General features: G+C 40.4%; 1 protein-coding gene across 3 annotated transcripts in view; it reads left to right on the top strand.

Moving 5' to 3' along the window:
* Nucleotides 1-22,586, top strand: part of LOC124593416 (nucleolar pre-ribosomal-associated protein 1) — a 173,322-nt gene that overhangs the window by 108,311 nt on the left and 42,425 nt on the right. For all 3 annotated transcript variants that reach the window (XM_047131928.1, XM_047131925.1, XM_047131926.1), the window contains 4 exons: nt 4,913-5,419; nt 5,500-5,627; nt 17,097-17,306; nt 20,305-20,531. In XM_047131928.1, the coding sequence (XP_046987884.1) occupies nt 4,913-5,419; nt 5,500-5,627; nt 17,097-17,306; nt 20,305-20,531 (1,072 nt within the window). The remainder of the gene's footprint in view (nt 1-4,912; nt 5,420-5,499; nt 5,628-17,096; nt 17,307-20,304; nt 20,532-22,586) is intronic.

Raw genomic sequence — 22,586 nt, 5'->3', positions numbered from 1 at the left:
TTTGAAACGAGTAGAATTACTCTGTTGATCAACATGAACTTATGGTGGGCATTAAAGAACTGACAGAATGCCACAGAAGCCTTAGGAAGTTGTTGTTCAGGCCATCCATGAAGTATGTGACTCTGGACCTGTTGGAGTACCTCATTGTTACTGGTTGCATCTGTGACTGACAAGCTGATAATGGGAAAAGAATCTGTGGTGGCTTCTGCTTCTTCATTGATATGAAAACACAAAATTTCCTCTTTGTTGAACCCTGGATCGGGTATCAGAGTTGGCATGTTCAGTCGTGTTGCGGATGTAAATGTCATACTGGTAGCACACCGAAAATAAAGCCCAACACTGAGGCGGTGAGCAGTCTGGTCTGGAATCTTTGCTGCTGGATTGAACAAGGAGATCAGCGGTTTGTGGTCTGTGATGAGGTGAAACTTTGTGCTAGAAACAAAAAGTGGAATTTCTTTAATGCAAAGATGATGGCCAGTGCTTCTTTTTCTATTTGGGGGTACCTGCGTTGCATGCCATCAATGTTTTCGATGCATAGGCTACAGGGTGCTCAGAACCATCTACCGCCCTGTGTGCTAGGACCGCTCTGACACCTGTATCAGATGCGTCCTTTGCAATAACTATCTGCTTTGTTGGATCAAAATGTGCGAGGCAAGGGGCCATCAATAACTGGAAGGCACACTTGCAAGCTTGGTGTCCACTGGAAAGGCACACCTTTTTTTCATAACTGGGACAAGGGGGCAGTTTCTGTTGCTGCTGTAGGTAAGAACTTTCGGTAATATGATATCTTCCCCAGAAGGGAACGAAGCTGCGTAAGTGTTGTTGATCTGGGAAGTTTGAGTATGGCTTCGACATGTTTATTCAGTGGACAAATGTGTGAGCTGGAAATGACGTGGCCAAGTTACTCAGTCTACTGCTGGAAAAAACAACATTGTTTTTTTCTGCCTCCCTTAAGACACTGAATAAAGATTTCAAAGTGTGAAGGTTTTCCCCCCATGGTTCTCCCCCCATGGTTCTCCCTGTTACAATGATTTCCTCTAAACATTAATGCACCCATCCACTTGGAGTACTGATTGTTCCAAAAACTGTTGAAAAATGGTGGGGGTCCTTCCATTGTCAAACATTAAGCATTTCAAATGATGAAGCCCATGCAGCATGTGAAGTGTGAAAGTGTTGAGATTCTGCATCAACGGGAAGTTGTGGGTATGTATCTGTGAGGTCTATTGTATAGAAAAAGTTCCCAGCTTTTAATTTTGACAGTAATTCTTCTGGCTTAGGAACAGGACATGTCTCAGTCTCTAATTGGGCGTTGACAGTTACTTTCTCCGATGGCTTTTCCACTTGACTAATGGGATAGCCCATTGACTGGAAGGAATAGGTTCTAGAACTCCAGTTGCAGTTAGACGATCCAATTCTTCATTTACTTGGTCTCTGAGAGCTAACGAAATGATGCGGGCTCAAAAGTACTGAGGCCGTTAATTATGTTTCAGTGCCAAGTGTGCATCAAAATCCTTTGCAGTGTTGAGTACTGGGGTGAACAGGTCCTCAATCCTGGCAAAGTTTCTCTAGGACAGAGTACAGAACATCCATCAGATATCAAGTTGGCAGAACTGTGTATTGAAAATCCAAATTTCTGAAGAGAGTCCAGTCCAAACAAGTTCTCAGTGGAATCACTGTTAATGACTTGGAAGGTAATGTGGTGGGTGACATTATGATATGTCGTTAGCAGTTCGACTTGACCACGTACTGGGATGGTATGTTTATTGTACGCCATTAGATAGTTCTTTGTTTCTTGCAAGGCAGGAGCTCCAAGTTTCAAATAGATACTGTAATTCAGAATGTTTATGGCTGTGGCAGTGTCTGCTTGTAATTGAACTGGTTTCTTTGCCATTTGCACTTCTACAAAAAGACTGTTGGAGGTCTCGTGATGGTCTATAGTGGCTACCAGATAAACATCCATCTGTCGGATGGGAAGTTGTCTTGCCTGACAGGACTTATGACATACAGAAGCTAAATGGCTGTTGAAAGAACAGTGTTGGCAATAGGCCCACCTGTCAGGACAGTCTTCACATCGATGTTTTTTAAAACAATCTGGACAAGGCAGCAATCATTTCAGTACCCAGGACCGGTTTGATTGGCTTGAGTGGGATGGACGATGTTGTTGTTTAATATGTTAATGCTATGGCATCCCACCTGTACTTTGCCATGTCCAAATCGCCACTAGTGTGGCCATTGGCTGCCGGCTCAGATGTGTTTACATTAATGGCTGCTATGTCGATCTACGACTAGTTTCTTGCTTGTTGCTCAGATCACTTCGAAGCTTTGTGCTAAGTCCAAAACTGTGTCTAATGATGGGTCTTTAAGTTTAAGTGCCTCATGCTGGAAATCTCTGTCAGGAGTACCCTGGATGATCATGTCCCTGATCATTTCTTCTGCGTAGGACTCCTTACTTTTAGGGGCAACAAAATGACACTTTTTGTCCCAAACGTTTTGCCATAAACCTTGCAACTCTGCGGCCTATTCTCTATGAATCTGGGTTGGCTGCTTCTTGCATTAGTAAAATGCTACCCTGAAGGAAATAACATGGGTATTCCTTTGGTAATATTTAGTCAGCAACAAACGAATATTGAAAAGGTGAGCTCTGAAGGCTTAGATAAGGGGGCCAATTTGTACAGTAGCCAGTAAATCTCAGGTTTTGGTCAAGACAAAAACAAAGATTTCATGAGGCTGGAATCTGTTACTCTGAATGTGTGGAAATGCTCCAGTAATTTGTAGGCTTCCCAATCCTCTAAAGCCTCATCAAAGTAAGGAAAAGATGGCACTTGCTGAGTTGCTTGCGAATGGAGTTATCCTCGAAGAAGTGTTTGGAGCATGTTCAACAGCAGTTTCTGATTCTCATCCTGCTGATGAATAAATTGTGTGAGTAGAACTTTCAAAGTAGATGGTTGTTGGCTCATCACCATTTTTATTGTCTTATAACCAGGAATAACACAATAAGTATATCACCGTTCTACAGTTTATTGATGCAACACTGAAAAGTTGCAGAGGAACACTTTATGGAAATTATATAAATTGATGGTGGTTGTACCATTGCCTGGGAAGTGCAAGTGAAATGCAGAATTCCAGCAGAAATCACAAGTCCGTTGACAAATTAAGCATAGTGAATGTTGATGTCCAAGTTCCAGTGTCACATTTGAATTCTAAGTCCAGAGTGCAGCCAGATCAACATCGAACGGCAGGTCCACCACAGTGCAACTCTTCCTAGTTGTGGAGTAGAACATAGCACAATGAGAACTCACTTGTAGACGTCAGTAGCGGTGCTAAATAAGGCTCCGTAGTTAATGGAGCTGGTTGCTGGCTTTGCTGTATATTCTCAATGGCCAGTTGCTGAGTGTTATGGGTGGCCAATTGTTGTGGTTTGAAGCATGCACACACGAAGGTGGCCTGCGATGCTAGCAGCAAGCCGTGCACAGAGAAGTATACCGCTGTTCGGTGCAGAGATTTAGTAGTGATGAATACCACAAGAATAATTCATTGTAGTGTTGAGGTATTGGGCAATAGGTAGGTACATATACAAGGCGTCGAAAGTTGTAGCTTAGCTTTTGGAAAAAACATTCTTCAGAGTAAACAAACTCTGGAGAATGTTATTGTCCAAAAGCTAAATTACATGTTCCAAATCTTGTTTCTGTGCCTGTCTAGTAGTCCAACACCTCAGGTGTGAATAGTTATCTTCACTCATCTCAATTGTATGTGTGCCACCCAGGACTTTTCTGTCTCTTTCTCTTTCTTAGAATCCTTCTATCAATACCCTCCACTGTTCCTTTCTTCATTGTGTACCACCCAACATGTCTGTCCCATAACTTGCCCCCAGATCCAGCATGAACTTTTTTAACCTCCACCTGTTTCTTTCCTCCCTCTTCCCATTCCATACACTTTTCATTTTCGCATAATGTGTGCTACAGGAGATCATTATTGCCCCCAGTCCAGAAGAGAACATTGGCTGTGCATGTATAGGTTTGTTAGCTCTGTTGAAGAACTTTGTTCAAAATCAAACAATGGAAACTCCAGGTAGGAAAATAAACAGCATAGTGCTGCTTGCCGTAAAGAAGACAAGAAAACCTCCACCGCCGGCCGGAGTGGCCGAGCAATTCTAGGCGCTTCAGGCTGGTTAGTTAGGTTTAAGTAGTTCTAAGTTCTAGGGGACTGATGAGCTCAGATGTTAAGTCTCATAGTGCTCAGAGCTATTTGAACCAACCTCCACCTGTTCCTTACCTCCCTCTTCCCATTCCATACACTTTTCATTTTCCCCCAATCCAGAAGAGAACAATGGCTGTGCATGTGTAGGTTTGTTTGCTCTGTTGAAGAACTTTGTTCAAAACCAAACCATGGAAACTCCAGGTAGAAATATAAACAGCATAGGAAAAGTTTAGGAAAAGTGCTGCTTATCATAAAGAAGACAAGACATGTTGCAGATATACACAGTTAAAAGACACTCACACATAGCTTTTAGCGACAGCCTTCATTGGCAAAACACACACACACACACACACACACACACACACACACCCCTCAAGCACACATGATCACCGACTCCAGCATCTCGGACTGCCTGAGATACTGGATTTGGCAGTCGTGTGTGTGACGTGTGCTTGCTTTTTTGTGTGTGTGTGTGTGTGTGTGTGTGTGTGTGTGTGTGTGTGTGTGTGTGTGTGTGTGTGTTTTCTACTGATGAAGGCTGTGGCTGAAAGCTATATGTGAGTGTCTTTTAATTGTGACTGTCTGCAACTTGATGTGTCTTTTTTATGGTTTGATTCAAAACCATATGTATTGTAGTGCATAAATATGTGATTTTAAAACTGGCATGGTTGAAACTAAGCCAAAATGTTAGTTTTATGTTTTCTCTGTTTTTCAGATCATGAAACGTATTCAAAAATCCTGCCAGCAATATCAGAAAACATAACCCAAATGACAGTTGTTGACCAATTTTATTTAAACCTTATAAAAGCTGTATTTTTTAATGCCTGGAAAAATGAAAATAAGAATACAGAACACATACTGTCATTTGTGAAGATGCTTCTACCATTAATTGTGAGAGTTTTGGAAGAAGGCACAACATCTGCTGCAGATCTGATCATACTACCAGAATTGATAAATAATTGTGCTGACAAATTGAACTCTTTAACTGAGTTGAAAGTTTTGAAAGGGACACAATTGTGGTTCAACTTTTGTCGAGTTTGTTTGAAATTTGGGCTACAAAATGAAAATGAATATCATTCAATGCTACTTCCACTTCTCACCAGGTTCATCAGTGGCGTCTACGAAGAAAACAGCAATTCTGCTGAGGCAGTTAAATTATTCCAAATGACTGTATCTCATTCAAGATTTCTCAGTGTTATCCTTGGCAAAACTCAGGCAAAGGGTAAGGGCTTAGTTATCTCTAAACAACTTTTATTTTCAGCAGTTTTTCTTCTGGAATAACTTTGATTACAAATTTATTAGGTAACCTTGTGAGACTGCTTTTGATGCTAGCAACAAGAGCACCATCTGTCATGCTTCCAGAACATGTACCTGTCCTTTTGGGAGCATATGGTGCAACGTTATCTAGCACAGACCAGTTGATTTTGCAGGTAATATGGAATATTCCAAACCTCAAAGTTCCTTGCATTCATATTTTGTTCTGCTCAAGAAATTTATGTCTTAAGAAAATATGTATGTGTATCAAATGAAGACGCAGTCAAGAAAACTAATGAACTGTTGACCTGAATTAGGGGCCAATACTTAACATCAGGAGGCAAAATGTACAGTACTCCCAGCAGGCAAATATAAACTAATATAAAGGTAAAAGGAACAAATTGCTTAGCTTTTGGAAATAATAATTCCTTCACCAGGAAGAAGAGAGGAGTATGTTAGGTAAGGTAAAACAGGAAGGACATGTGACTGCCAGCCGGTGTGGTTAAGCGGTTCTAGGCACATCAGTCTGGAACAGCATGACCACTACGGTCGCGGTTCGAATCTTGCCTAGGGCATGGATGTGTGTGATGTTGTTAGGTTAGGTTTAAGAAGTTCTAAGTTCTAGGAGACTGATAACCTCAGATGTTCAGTCCCATAATGCTCAGAGCCATTTTGACATGTGACTCAGACCGAAGGATGGGAGCGACCCACCTGTGATGAGGACAAGGATAGACAGGGAGTGTGAACCCTTTTTCACAATACAGGTGGGTCTGAGGAGAATATGTCCTTGACTTGAAGGAAAATTCAATCTCACCTCCGTAAGGAAGAAACTATTAGTTCCGAAAACTAAGTAATGTTTTCCTTTTACTTTTGGATGTGTCTTATTGCTGAAAATACGTACATATAACTTAAATCCTAAATCCTGCAATAACATGCTGTAATCAGACATATACTCCAAAATAACCTTAAATTAACAGAAAAATGAGAGGACCTTAAGCCTGACTGGAAGTTTTCTATGCTGCTTTCTGTTAGTACAGACCACCTCCAGTAGAAAGGTGCCAAGTGACACATTGTGGTTCTCATACGATTCTACAAACCTTTAGAGTCCATTGTCAGACTTTCCTTTTTCCCTTAACACTTTATGGTCTCTCTTCCTTTCAGCAACATAGAACATAAATTTAAAGAAATTATTGAGGAAAAAGAGAAGCATTTACTCTCTACATACCTTTACAGTAATGAATGGAGCAAGGTCTTTTCCTTTTTTGTCACAATGTCTGTGGCTTTCAAAACATCTAAAATAGTTCCTTTGACAGGAGAAGGAGAAAAGGCAAGTGGAAGGAAAAAAAAATGTTCATATGTTAAATGGAAGAAAAAAGCCACTCAGAATACCAAATGTACAAGTTGGAGGAAAACAATATTTTCTGTTCATTTTTTACCATATCACTTGTCCGTGGACATATGGTATTCTTGCCAGCTGTATTCTTGCTGTTATATTCATAATTTTATACTCAATAATCTATTTGCACATCCACAACCATTGCTTTTTCTAGCCTGTCATTCACTGATCACAAGACCCATCACATTGCTCTGCCTGGTGCCTTCTTTTTTCTCCAGTATGAAAAATGTTGTCCATAATGGGCTGAACAATTTAAATGTTTATTATTCATTGACCAATTTCAATTTTTTTTTTTTTTTGTTATTATCAAGCAAACTGTGAACTTAGTAAAACACAGATAGAATAAAATGTGTAACATGTATAAAAATATCAAATTGCTCTATATCGAGATAACTTGAGATAAAGCATAGTACTTAACAGTCCTATAAACTCTGTCTAATGTGGCATTCTAGAGTTGTTGACTGTCCTGCTAGATATCACCGTCTTTCTTGCATGAGATGGTTGACGTTGACATTGTAATTCTATCACAGACAGCAAAGGACTTGGAATAGCAGTTGAACGGAATGGACAGTGTCTTGAAAGGAGGATATAAGATGAACATCAACAAAAAAAGCAAAACGAGGATAATGGAATGTAGTCGAATTAAGTCAGGCGATGCTGAGGGAATTAGATTAGGAAATGAGGCACTTAAAGTAGTAAAGGAGTTCTGATATTTGGGGAGCAAAATAACTGATGATGGTCGAAGTAGAGAGGATATAAAATGTAGACTGGCAATGGCAAGAGCGTTTCTGAAGAAGTGAAATTTGTTAACATCGAGTATAGATTTAAGCGTCAGGAAGTCATTTCTGAAAGTATTTGTATGGAGTGTAGCCATGTATGGAAATGAAACAAAGGACAATAAATAGTTTGGACTAGAAGAGAATATAAACTTTCAAAATGTGGTGCTACAGAAGAATGCTGAAGATTAGATGGGTAGATCACATAACTAATGAGGAGGTACTGAATAGAATCGTGGAGAAGAGGAGTTTGTGGCACAACTTGACTAGAAGAAGGGATCGGTTGGTAGGACATGTTCTGAGGCATCAAAGGATCATCAATTTAGTATTGGAGGGCAGTGTGGAGGGTAAAAATCGTAGAGGGAGACCAAGAGATAAATACACTAAGCAGATTCAGAAGGATGTAAGTTGCAGTAGGTACTGGGAGATGAAGAAGCTTGCGCAGGATAGAGTAGCATGGAGAGCGGCATCAAACCAGTCTCAGGACTGAAGACAACAACAACAACATTGTTGGCGTGACTTGTCACCTTCATCAACTGCTACCTGAGACTGACTGTCAGATGGTGTGTGACCATAATTAATACCCTCAGCCTTACGGCTCCATCCACAGTCAGCTCCTGTAGGCACTGCCCTCAAGTGTCCGAGCTGCCCAATGCTCTATGCACTGTCATTCCTGCTGCCTTCTCACTCCGTCTATTGTCGATTCCTGCTGCCTTTCCCACACTGTCTGTTGTCCATTCCTGCTGTCTTCCCACTCCATCTGAGATTCACAGCCACAGACAGCACCTTCTAATGAACATTCACCTGATACTCTGTCTGCACTTCCCTCCTTGCTACCTTCCCACTCTGTCTGTAATCTGCTCCTGAAAGCACTACCAATGAGTGTCCGTGCTATCAAACACTCCATGAGATGTCCATTCCAACTAGCTTCCCACTCCAACTCTTGCGTAGCATTGATGTTTTTGTGATCTGATGCCAACATTTATTGTAGTGTCATTGGCATTGAGGAACAGTCAAAATTGCTAACATTAAGCTGTGCTCCATGGCCTGATAAAATCCCTGTCAGATATTACAAACAATTTGCACCTGAGTTAATTTCCATGTTAACCACTTTGTACTGTAGATCACGAGAACAAAAGATCTTCCCAGTGAAGGAAGCACAGGTCGCAATCATGTACAAGGAAGGTAGCAGAAGTGATCCCCGGAACTTCTGTCCAGTCTCATTGATACCCATTTGTTGTAAAATCCTAGAAGATATTTTGTGTTCAAACGCAGTGAAGTATCTCAAACAGAATGAAGTCCTCGCCATGGTTCTGAAAACATCAATCATTTGAAATACAACTTGGTAAAACCCAGCTCACAATTTTCTCAGATGGCATTATGAGGTCCACCGGGAGAAAATTATATGTCCTCTGGTCCCGTAGAACACTTTTCCACTTTATTCCTTTAAATGTAGACATATTGATGGTACTCAAATTTACTGCAACGAGTAACCGAGGACTTCCATCCAACTGGTTTATTGTCATATTGTGAATTCATAGACCTTTCCAGCTTACAGTATTTCACATGACTGACTTTCTCTCCTATCAAAAATCCATCCTTTTTTTTCTTGTTTGGCATTCTTAACATTTCTCCAAGGAAGGCCTCTGCTTGAAGCATTTGTGGGACGAAGTACGGCCCTGGGGTCTCTCTGCTGCTCCTGTGCTGACATCACAGCCTCTATCACTGTGTCTGCTACACTGCACAAAGTCCAACGAATACCTCAAACAGAAATTATGAAACACAAGCAGAAATTTAATCTCATACATATTATGGAATAAGTAACTAATACCAAAATCAAAACTTTATTTTATTGTTACTCATATTACATCAGGTCCGCCCTCGTGGTCTCGCGGTCCCGAGCACGGGGTCCCGGGTTCGATTCCCGGCGGGGTCAGGGATTTTTCCTGCCTCAAGATGACTGGGTGGTGTTGTGTCGTCTTCATCATCATCATTCGTCCCCATTACGGTCGGAGGAAGGCAATGGCAAACCACCACCGTTAGGACCTTGCCTAGTAAGGCGGTGCGGGTCTCCCGCATCGTTCCCCTACGCTCTGTAAAGAAGCATGGGACTTCATTTCATTTTTTTTTTTTTTTTTTTTTTCATATTACATCAGACTTAAAATATTAATGTTTATTCATTCATATTTATTGTTGAGAGTAAAGAAATGTTAAATCAAAGAATACATTCATGGGAAATACCTAAAACTAAAACCCACACAGATGCTGCCCCTGCAACTGAGCAAATGTAATACTATTGACTAATTAACTATATACATAGAAATAGAGAAACTTTAATATATACAGGGCGTCTCTCCTTGGAGTCATCAGGTGCATTTTCCTGGGTGTTCCTGACAGATATTTTTGCAATTTCATTTTTGCAATGTGTAGATAAACTCAACCCAAACATATAGTGCTCATCATGTATTTCATGTGATGTCCAGTGTCAACAGAAAGCACCAGTCTGTTTCCCATTACATACAAAATTATTTTTAAATCAGAATTTTATATGGTCATTTGATAGAGTGGACCCAGATTAGTCTAATGCAATACTGTATTCATTTTATCGATGTGATTACCAGGAAGAATAAAACATGAAGAATAGTGAATATTTCAGCACCGAGATGACTGCCCTGGCCTGCACAGAGTGTTACAAGCCAAGCATGCAGCACTACTGATTTGATGCACTATTGCTGTTCATTCTTCAAGTTTTACTGTCCCTGTGAATGCATTTCAATAAAACGAATATCACACTAGCGTAATTTGGAACTGCTATTTCTGGTGGGCACATATATTTCTGTTTTAAAAATAATTTTGTTTGTAACGGGAAACAAACCGTCATTTTCTGTCGAAAATTATGTGAAAGATGAGGTGAGCACTATTTGTTTGGGCCGACTCCAGCTACACAATGCAAAAACAGAATTGCAAATATCTGTGGAAACACCAGAGAAAATGCACCTGACAGCTCTCTTAGGAGAGAAATCCTGTATGCATACATATGATAGTGGAAAAACCCATTGTTGTCCAGGTGTTTGTTTATAGCTGTGCATCCCACGCCCGTACCAGGCAGTGTCTGGCCTTGTATTTAATGTTTGTGATGTCATATCTCCTGAACTACATGTTGTACAATGATATAATTCTGTAGAGGCGTGTGTGGATATTGTCTGCAAAATGTTTTGTGAATAGGGTTAGTAGCAACAAAGTCAAAAAATTTAAACATCAAGCACCAAGGAGCAGTTTTTCATGTTTCTCACTGTTTATGATGTGACATTGAACAGGTTTTGTACATTGATATCGTGTTGTAGGTATATTTCAGCAGCATATGTCTGTACTGTCTGCAAAATTTATTTTGAGTAGACCTAGCAGCAAAGATGTAATTAATTTCTAGGTCATGCATGATGCAGCAGTTTTTCATACATCTTATTTTTTATGATACCGTATCTCCTGAACTACTCTGAGGTAACAAAAGTCATGGGCTACCTCCTAATATCGTGTTGAACCTCCTTTTGCTCAGTGTAGTGCAACAAATAGACATGGCATACACTCAACAAGTTGTTGGAAGACTCCTGCAGAAAAATTGAGCCATGTTGCCACTAAAGCCATCCATAACTGCAAAAGTGTTGCCGGAGCATGATTTTGTGCCCAAAATGGCTTCTTGGTTATGTCCTCTAGACATTCAATGGGATTCACGTTGGGCGATTGTCTGGAATGTTCTTCAAACCAATCTTGAACAATTATGGCCTGGTGATATGGTGTGTTGCTGTTTGGAAACATATGATGTTCATGAATGACTGCAAATGGGTTCCAAGTACCCAATCATAACCATTTCTAGTCAATGATCGATTCAGTTGGATCAGAGGACCCAGTCCATTCCTTGTAAACATAGCCCACATTGTTAGGGAGCCACCACCAGCTTGCACAGTGTGTTGTTGTTAATTTGGCATTGTGGAGTCTGCACCGCACTTGAATCATACCGTCAACTCTTACCAACTGAAATTGGGACTTATCTGACTGGGCCACAGTTTTCCTGTCAACCGATATGGTCATGAACCCATGTTGTGCCATTAGCAAATGTAATCATGTCAGTCATCTGCTGCCATAGCCCATTAACCCCATATTTCACTGCACTGTCCTAATGTATATGTCCGTCTCACATCTCATGTTGATTTCACCACTTTCACACAGTGTTGCTTGTCTGATAAGCACCAACAACTCTGTGCAAATGCCATTGCACTCGGTTGCTAAGTGAAGGATGTTAGCCACTGTGATGCCTGCAGAAATAATAAATTATAACACCATGCATCATTCAGTGCTTTTACTGCATGAACGGTGGAAAAGAAGTAAGTTATAATCATTTTTTCTTTCTTTATTACTGAAGGTCAACTGTCAGCAAGAAAAAGTTTCGTGAAGGTTTGAAGTAATATGTAAAGTTTGTTGCCAGTCACTAAATGCTCCCATTCTCAGGTAAGGGAGTACACAAGTCTGGGAATTCATGCATCACTTCTGTTTCACACACATGCAAGGGGTTTCCAATAAATAATGCAGCTCCTCTTTTCTGAAAGCAGGTCAGGACTCCCAATACACCATATTATTCCCCACCTTTTTGCTACAAAACCCTATTCTTCAACATAATTGTCTTTTGCCACCTTACTGAAAGGGGCTGTATGCCTGCATGGTACCACTCTACTGGCCAACGTCACAGCCAACGTCTTGCTGCATCAATAGCTTCCCTATCATCTATGTACTGCTTTCTGCAGAGTGCATCCTTTTCTGGCCAAATAGATGAAAGTCGTAAGATGTGAGATCCAGGTTGTAGGGTGGATGAGGAAGAACAGTCCAGTGAAATTTTGTGATCTCCTCTTGGGTGCACAGACTTTTGTGAAGTCTTGCATTGTCATGGAGAAGGAGAAGTTTGTTTGTTTTGTGACAATGAACATGGTTTCTTCGGTTTCCTGAGTGTAACACAATACACTTCAGAGTTGACTGTTGTACCAGAAGGGAAGACATCAAACAGAATAACCCCTTCAGAGCCTCAGAAGACTGTCGTCGTGACGTTACTGGCTGAGGGTGTCTTCAGTGGAGAGTTGGTGTGGCACCACTCCATGGATTGCTGTTTTGTTTCTGGTTTGAGGTGGTAAACACATGTTTCATCATCTGTGACAACGTTCATGAAAAAATTGTTACAATCAGCCTCTTAATCTGCATAAATGCTCCATCATTTCTGTTTATGTCATCTGTTAGGCGGCGGGCATACATCTTTAAGTACCCCAACTAGTGGACGAATGTGTTAGTGCAACCAACAAAGACTCCGAGTTATGCAGTGAGGTTTTTGAGTGTGATCTACCGATCACCTTGAATGAGAATATCCACGCATTCCAACATTGCAGGAGTCACAGTTTTGTGTGGGCAGTCAGCACTCGGGAGATTGGGTAGAGTAGTGCAACCTTGTTGCAGTGATGACAGACGTCTTGCCCAATGACTCACTTTTGTTCACTGCCAGCTCTCTGTAGACATTCTGCATGTGATCTAGCTTTCCACCAAAGGAAACTCAATAATGTGCTCTACTTGGAATATACCACCATTACAGATGACATTTTGAAGGATACGTATATCGCCACAACCTATCAGAACTTGATGAAACTATAGGGGCTGAAGCAGGATTATTCCATGATGTCCCACAACAAATTCTGCATTTTTTCAACCTTAGTTGACAAAGAAAAAAGTGTTTCTTTTCTTATTTGACACCTCTTGTACATACATACATCCATTTTTGTAATATATAGATATCACATAGCCAGAAAGGGTTCAATAAAGAATTTTGTTAATGGAATCAGTCTTGGTAACGTAATTTTTATAGACAGAAATTGTCTTGTAATGCACTGCACATGTATGAATATAATAGAGGGAAACATTCCATGTGGGAAAAATATATCTAAAAACAAAGATGATGTGACTTACCAAATGAAAGCGCTGGCAGGTTGATATACACGCAAACAAACACAAACATACACACAAAATTCAAGCTTTCACAACCAACGGGTGCTTCATCAGGAAAGAGGGAAGGAGAGGGAAAGACAAAAGGATGTGGGTTTTAAGGGAGAGGGTAAGGAGTCATTCCAATCCCGGGAGCGGAAAGACTTACCTTAGGGGAAAAAAGGATAGGTATACACTCGCGCACACACACACATATCCATCCGCACATACACAGACACAAGCAGACATTTGTAGGCCTTTACAAATGTCTGCTTGTGTCTGTGTATGTGCGGATGGATAGGTGTGTGTGTGCGTGAGTGTATACCTGTCCTATTTTCCCCCTAAGGTAAGTCTTCCGCTCCTGGGATTGGAATGACTACACATGTATGTATTCATTCATTTGGTTTCATCATTAAATTTTACAGAATACTTTTTGTTCTCCCTTGAACTAATTGTCTTATCCATGTCATTAGTTGAATAACATATTGTGCATAGTCACCTGGAACATGGGCATCTGAACTACACAGGTGGGAATGTGTAGTATTACCTTCACTCTAGCAGTCCCCTTTGCCTAAACCTCTATTAACCTATTCCCAATGCCTCTCTTTACCTTTCCCCTTCTCTCCTCTGTCCACATGGCTCTCTACCCACCCAGATCATGTGCTGCTTTTTCCCACCACTCTTCCTCCTCCCTTCCCCTCTCTCTCTCTCTCTCTCTCTCTCTCTCTCTCTCTCTCTCTCTCTCTTCCTTCCTTTCTTTCACTCTTTCCCCCTCTCCCCTCCCTTCCGTCCAATTCTTTCTCATCCCTGTCTTCCTCTTCTTCTCCACCTTCCCTATTTTCCCCCTTTGCCTTCCTCCACTCTCCCTCCCTCCCTCCCTCCCTTCCTCTCCCTCTCCCTCTCCCTCTCCCTCTCTCATATACTATTGCCTTTGAACTCCTTTTGTCTTGTTGTGCACTCACTGAGTCATCTGTCAAATGACTAGCCTTACTCTCTTCCACTACACCCTCCTTACCTTGTACATCCTTTCTAACTTCCCCTCACCTCCGTCAGCCCAGGCAGCTGCTTTCAATAATCAATAATCCATCTTCCCACTGCTGTGGGAGTGCTGATTTGGGTGTCTGTGGGGTTGTGTGTCTGTTTGTGTGTGGTATTACTAGAAAAGAGTATGAGCTCTAAAGCTAGTGTGAATACTGTTTTCATCTGTGTGCTTCAGTGGTCCACACATCAAGTCTGCTATAGCCGAGTTGTTGCCATTCACCTATTTTGCGTAAATGTACATTTTGATTTATACAATTGGTGTGTGGCTCTCTCTATCTGAGTTCACTTCAGAATTCATCAGAAAACTGAATAGATATATTTGAAGCATATTTTCTGATTTGAGTCAGGATGTTACTCAACAGCTATGTTTCATTTACTTGTAAGTTTCTGATCTGGACCATACCATTCCCTGATAGAGCTCTGAAATTTGACTTCAGTTTCTTTGCTTTCAACATATACATTTCCCTTTCCTCCTATAAGTGTGGATAGCTTGAAGGGGCTATAGTTTATTCATCACTTATTCTACAATTCCTTGCTTGGGCCTTTATGGTGTTTACATAACAGAAAACTCTCTCTCATTCATCTTCATAATCTTTGGATTGTTGTGTTTTACCCATCCTTATCAACATTTATGTATATGTTTGTCAGATAGAATTTAGTCTCATTCTCAAGACTGTCTCCAAAATAAATGTCTCATACTATAGAGCACTGCATGCTGAAGAAATCTTTTGGGACAGCTTGAAACTTTGCTGGATCAACATTTGAACACATTTATTTTCCTGTCTGATGTCAGCTGTAGAAGAATAGAACTATAATTTTCATTTCTGTATGTTTTCTACATGTGGTCCTTTGTTTATGCTCTGTCCTCTGATTATTGATATTCCAATCAGGATCTGTGTAGTCATTATCTTAATTATGTTCATGTTCTTTAGTGTTGTAATTTGGTGAAGCAATAAGTGTGGAAATAGGAACACTTCTTGTTCAGTAATTAAATAAATTGGTTAACGTATTGGCCTTCCAGTAAACATGTTGTCAGTTATTATTTTGTCATGTCATCTTCTAAAAGCTGTTACTTTTCACCACTCCTAGTTTATGCTCTGCAACTTGTTGTCAATTTGTGTTTAGGTGGATGGGGTGATTATACACAGTCCAGTCACATTAATGTGATGACCTGTCAAAAGCTTGAATAATCACCGGTTGCAGCAAGGACCTGAAGAAAGAGTACCAGGGAGGTTCTGGAAGGTACCAATAGGGATGTAAAGCCATGCCGACTCTAGTGCCATGGCAGCTGTGCTAGGTTTCACAGTTGAGGACCCATGGCGCAAACAGCTCGACCAAGGTGGTTCCATCAATCCCCCATTGGGTTTAATAAATTGGGAGGGGGGGGGGGGGGGGGGTTGGTGGCCAGGGGAGTATGTTGAACTCATCCTCGTGTTCTTTGTACCACACATGTACGCTGTGTGACACGTTGCATTGTTCTGCTGGTAGATACCATCATGCCAAAGAAGAACAAATTAAATATAAGGTGGACGTGGTCCCCAAGGATAGGTGCATATTTGTGTTGATCAGTTGTGTCTTCCACAATGATGAGATCACCCAGGAAATGCCATGAAAACATTCCCCAGATTATAACCCTCCTTCCTCTGGGCTGGACTCTTCTGACAGTTGTTACAGGGTGATTGCCATCTGTCTAGTGGAGCATAAAACATGATTCACCTGAAAAGGCAACCTGCCGCCTCAACTTGGACAAACAGTTGCAGTAGTGGTGTGCAAATTCCAGCCTTCATTGCCAGTAGACAGCAATCGGCATGGGTGCTCAGACTAGACACCTACTCCAGATGCCCATATGCAGCAATGTTCACTGAGCAGTTGTTGGGGAGACACTGTTGGTAGTATCTAGGTTCCTCTGGGTGGATGTTCAGTTGCTCAACAATTGTACATCTATTTGCCCATACACATCTCTGCAGTCCATCAGTGACCTTTGGTGCACCACAGTTACCTCAGTGCCAGTTTTGCATTGCACCATTTTGCCAAACACAGCATACTTCAAGCATGGCAGCAAGTGAACAATTTACAAAGCTAGCTGTTTCTGGAATTTTTTCTCCCTTGGCCCAAAAGCCAATGATCATACACCTTTGGACCTCAGATAAATCTCTCTGTTTTGCGTAATGACTATGACTGCACTGTTTTCCACATCCCTTGACTTACTTTATATATCCTCCACTACTTGTGCTGCCATCTTCCGTCTGTGAGTGGTTATTGCATGCTGATGTCGAACACAGGGAGTTGTCACATTAATGTGACTGGACCATGTACATTTTGCGGTATGTATAGTTGTATTGTGGTGGTAATTTTCCTCAAGCCCATATTATTTATCAAAGTGAGTATGTACTGTTGTTATATTCTGTGTGATCATTCAGTTGTTACAGAAGTATGAATCGTCAGGTGTGACACTTGAGAGATGCCAGCCTTATTTATGGGGCGAGGCAGCAGTGAATCATTATAGTGTGAGAGTCCAAGGTAGCTCATCTCTTTGGCAGCAGCCCCATGCCAATCAAGTGCTAGATATGTTGGATTCTGCTGTTCTGCAGACAACAGTTTCAAGATTTCCCTGTGAGAGAGATGTACAGGTAAGATTAATACTAACAGGTGCATTTGTTCATGCAGTTAACTGTTTCTTTTTTTCTTTTTTAAAATTTTTTTAGCATTGTGGCACAAGCCATAGGAATTTAATATTAAAGATGGAATGTTTATAGTGATAATGAACTGGAATAATTTTCAATTCAGTGTAACTTTGAGACTTTGAACCTTTGCTTTCAGTTGTTAATAATTAAACTTTAGGGATGTGCACACTGTTTGTGTAAGAATATATTATTTTTATGTTCGTTTCAGTGGTCTGGTATTTAACTTATTTCATTGCACGTTTTCGATTGCATCTTTTGTCTACAGCCTTATTCACCCATCAAATGATGATGTACAGTGTTTATGACACTTGACTCATTTAGAAAGAGCAAATTTAAATCTCTGTCAAAGAATTCAGACTTAGGTTATATGTTATTTTCCATTATTACTTACATGTAAGGTCAGTATGTGTCCCTAGACAAATGTAGCTAATTACCTTCCCAATCCCTGTCCAATTGAAGCACTTGCTCCACCTCTAATAACCTCATTGTTGCCATGTGATTCCTGTTGCTGGAGTACTCTAAGAACTGTAACTGGTCAGATACACTTGTATGGTTACAATATTTCCTGTCAATTGGGGGAAAAAAAAAAAAAAAAAAAAAAAATCTCCATGTAGGCTTTCACGGCCGGCGTCTTGATCAATAAACACTTCCGGGCTAAGTTGCCGTGGTCGATCTGTAGAACTTCTTCTCCCTGACGTTTCGTTCTCAACTATGGAGAACATCTTCCGAGGTGAGTCAACGATTGGCTGCTAGGAGCTGGGACCGCCGCTTATATGGATATCGTAGAGGGCGCCACCGCACGTCACGTGGCGTCGATGTGCAGCTATCTCTGGCTATTGTCTGTTCTCTCGATTGCAGGCAGTCGATTGTCACATGATTGATGCAACGTCGACTGCCATATCTTATCCAATTTTAATTTGTATTGATGTTTGTGGATTTCAATTGCCTCTCTATACATACGTGTATAATAATGCGACGTCCTCGCTAGCACGCTTGTTTCACCATATTTTATTTCGTGATCTCCATCCTTAAAAACATGTTCAGCTACTGCCGATTTGTCGATATGTCCCAAGCGACAGTTTCTTTTGTGCTCCGTCAACCGTGTATTGATGCTTCTTTTGGTAGTTCCTATGTAAACCCTGCCACAACTGCATGGAATTTTATATACCCCTGGGGTGGCTAGGGGGTGACGAGCATCTTTTGTTGATCTTAGGCATTCACTAATTTTCTTAGTAGGTCTGAAAATGGTCTCTACGTGAAACTTGGCTAGTACTTTCCCAATGCGATCTGTGATATTATGGATGAACGGAAGAAATACTTTTCCAGCTGATGGTTGTTGCTGTCTCCTATTTTTAGGCATTTTTCTATTTGGGTGAAGTGCTCAGTTAATCTCGTTTTTCGTATAACCATTTTTCGCAAAGGCCATTCGTAAATGATTTAGTTCTTCTTGTAAGTAGCCTGGTTCACAAATATTATTGGCCCTATCCACTAATGTTTTTATGACCCCCTCTTTTGCCTAGGGTGGTGGTTTGAGTTCTTATGGAGGTAGCGATCAGTATGTGTACCTTTCCTGTTGACCTTATGGCCTAAGGTCCCATCCGCCCGTTTGATAACTGATACATCCAAGAAGTTAAGTTGTCCGTTCTTCTCCTTCTCCACAGTAAATTTAATCTTTGGGTTGATGCTATTTAAGTGTACGAGGAAATCATTCAAGTCTTCTTCCTCATGATTCCATATTACAAAGGTATCATCCACATACCGATACCACTTCGAGGGGCTTTTTTTGGCCGACTGCAGTGCTTGATGTTCAAAATATTCCATGAATAAATTCACAATTGCGGGACTTAGGGGGCTTCCCATGGCTACCTCATCGATCTATTCATAAAATTCACTATTGTACTGAAAATAGGTCGAGGATAGACAGTGTTGGGACAAGCCTACTACATCAGTAGGGAACATATCGGCTATATGGGAGAGAGCTGCATCAACTGGAACCTTCGTGAACAAAGACACTATATCAAAATTGACAAGGATGTCATTAGGACCGACAGTAATTTCCCTCAATTTCTCAATGAAGTGTAGAGAGTTTTTAATATGACTCTCAGTTTTGCCTATGCAAGGTTGTAACAAAGAGGCAAGGTGTCTGGCTAGTTCTTGGGTAGAAGCTCCAATTGCGCTGACTATTGGTCTCAAAGGAACATCAGGCTTATGTATCTTTGGTAATCCATATAATCTCGGAGGATAAGCCTCCGTTTTACAAACATACTTTTTTACTTCTGTAGGAATGGAAGACTGTTTTATCAGACGATTGGTGGCATTCAGCACATTCGTTGTGGGATCCTTTTTCAACTTCTTGTATGTGCTGGGTTCCAGGAGATCACTGATCTTCTTGTGATAACCCTCAGTATTCATTAAAACAGTAACATTTCCCTTGTCAGCGGCAACTATAATAACATTCTTGTCTGCATTGATCTCTCGCAATGCCTTCCTTTCCCCTTGAGACAGATTGCTGCTGGGTGGCTTAGCTTTGAGTAATATCCTGGAGGTTTCCATTCTAATTTCGTCAGCAGAATATGATGGTAACTGACGAATTCCTGCCTCTATATTAGCAATAATGTCCTCCATAGGAATCTTGGATGGAGTTATTGCAAAATTCCCTCCTTTAGACAGAACAAAGTTCTTCCTTAGACAATTCTTTTTCCGATAAATTAATAACCGTTATATTCTGACACACAGTGATTGAGAGAACACATATTTAAAAAATCAATAGTTGGAAGGAATTTGAGAAATTATTCAGATTTTTGTAATATATGTCCCTGTCAGTCAGTCTGGTTTTGAAAGATAAATCACTCAACCTTTTTATGATTTCCTTGTGCCCTATCATTTTTGCTATTATTTATCTTTAAATTTAATACTATAAAATATCAATATGTTTGCTTGTCAGGTTTTAAATAATATGCATCATGACGACTCAAGTATTTATGATCCTGCATTTATCTTGCCTCTGTTGAGTAAGTTGCTGGCTCCAGAATCACCAGTAAGACCACAAAAGGTCATTCACAGTGATGCACTGGCATTAGTTCTTGCTGCTCTTGGGAGCGAATGTAACACAACTAGATCAGCAGCTTGGCATGTAATTGGACAACTCTACACACATCTTGAAGCTACCAAGTAAGTTTTAAGAAATATCAAATTTCTTTGTTACCGTCTTTATATAAATGAAACTCATTTTTCACTGTAATATTATTAGAGTATGCTGAATCTCGGGGAATGTATTACAAAGACAAACCGAAATTTGTGTTGATTAAACAGTCAGTCATATTGCACTGTATTAAAAGCAGTAAGCACTTGGTTCTTATAAAGGCCATAAATCAGAAAGTTAGCATAAAGTTGATTTTCATTTTTTACCAATTTTGCAAAAGAAATGTAGTATTGTGAAAGTACTAAACGCCGTTGATGAGAGAGACTGCTTCACAACATTGTAAAGATGAAACATTCTTCATTTTCATCCCAAATGCTACAAATATTTATTTGCACAAATTAATTTTTGGGTTTAAGGACTCAAACTCCTGTAATCCATACACTTGTTATTTCATCATCTAAGATGCAAATATTTGCACAACAGTCATGTGACAGATAAAATCATATTTCAACCACATTCATATTCAGGTTAAATCCTTCAACTTCACCCAGTAACTGACTTGACCACGTTGCCTATTTGAACAAAATGCTCCCGCTTTCCTGTAAGTGCTCGAACAGGAAGACATCAGTTGGCACGTGGCTGAGTGTGGGAAGGTAGTATCTGCAAATGTCATTCATTACTGTGATATACAGTTGTGGTGGTACTTGTCATTAATTTCACCCCCAGCAACAGTAACAGTTGTATTGAAGTAATTAACTGTATCATAAGAAGAGTAGAACCATTTATTAATAAAATGATTTGAACGTCAGATTGAGTTATGTGTTTTGATGGGGTGGATAACTGTTGATGAAAAATCGTGGCTAGGCATCTGCCACACCACAGTTGGTTTGGGCTTGTGGAGCATTATTTATTACCATTTACCACATCTTTTCTTATGACCAGTGTACTCTTTCATTACTGATTTTGTTAAATGATTGGGTTTCTAAATAAGATGGCATTGACATTTCATCGACTGTATTAATCTTCAGTAACAGTCAAATATATCACATTAAACAGCACTTGTTAATTTCTATAAAACCAACCTTCACACCACATAAGCCATTGTTGTTAGTCTGCTATCACTGTAAGTATATATTTAGCCTGTCCGTACACATTATTCAGTTCTGATCATGATACAACACCATTAAATTCTGTAATCTTTCCCATGCACGTATATTTGTCGTGAGAGCCAACTCTCAACCCATCCTATAGCAACCAGTTCTATTACCTATTGTCAGCTGTAGGATTCAGCAACAGTGCCAATTTCTAAAATGCTATAGTTGAATAAAAGAAAAAAATACTGTATATAACCTCAGGGTGCTTAAATTTCGTAACGCACCTCCTTTTTTTTTTTTTTTTTTTTTTGTGGGAGATTTCTGCCACTTGTAGTGTGTTACATCTCATTTTTATGTGACTATGTACTGGCATACATTATCATCATACGTATTTTTAGTTATACAGGGTGTTACAAAAAGGTACGGCCAAACTTTCAGGAAACATTCCTCACACACAAATAAAGAAAAGATGTTATGTGGACATGTGTCCGGAAACGCTTAATTTCCATGTTAGAGCTCATTTTAGTTTAATCAGTATGTACTGTACTTCCTCGATTCACCGCCAGTTGGCCCAATTGAAGGAAGGTAATGTTGACTTTGGTGCTTGTGTTGACATGCTACTCATTGCTCTTCAGTACTAGCATCAAGCACATCGGTACGTAGCATCAACAGGTTAGTGTTCATCACGAACGTGGTTTTGCAGTCTGTGCAATGTTTACAAATGCGGAGTTGGCAGATGCCTATTTGATGTATGGATTAGCACGGGACAATAGCCGTGGCGCAGTACGTTTGTATCAAGACAGATTTCCAGAACGAAGGTGTCCCGACAGGAAGACATTCGAAGCAATTGATCGGCGTCTTAGGGAGCACGGAACATTCCAGCGTATGACTCGCAACTGGGGAAGACCTAGAACGATGAGGACACCTGCAATGGACAAGGCAATTCTTCGTGCAGTTGACGATAACCCTAATGTCAGCGCCAGAAAAGTT

Source organism: Schistocerca americana, chromosome 2 (genome assembly GCF_021461395.2).
Source record: "Schistocerca americana isolate TAMUIC-IGC-003095 chromosome 2, iqSchAmer2.1, whole genome shotgun sequence".
Taxonomy (NCBI): domain Eukaryota; kingdom Metazoa; phylum Arthropoda; class Insecta; order Orthoptera; family Acrididae; genus Schistocerca; species Schistocerca americana.
This window is presented reverse-complemented; position numbering and strand designations above follow the sequence as displayed.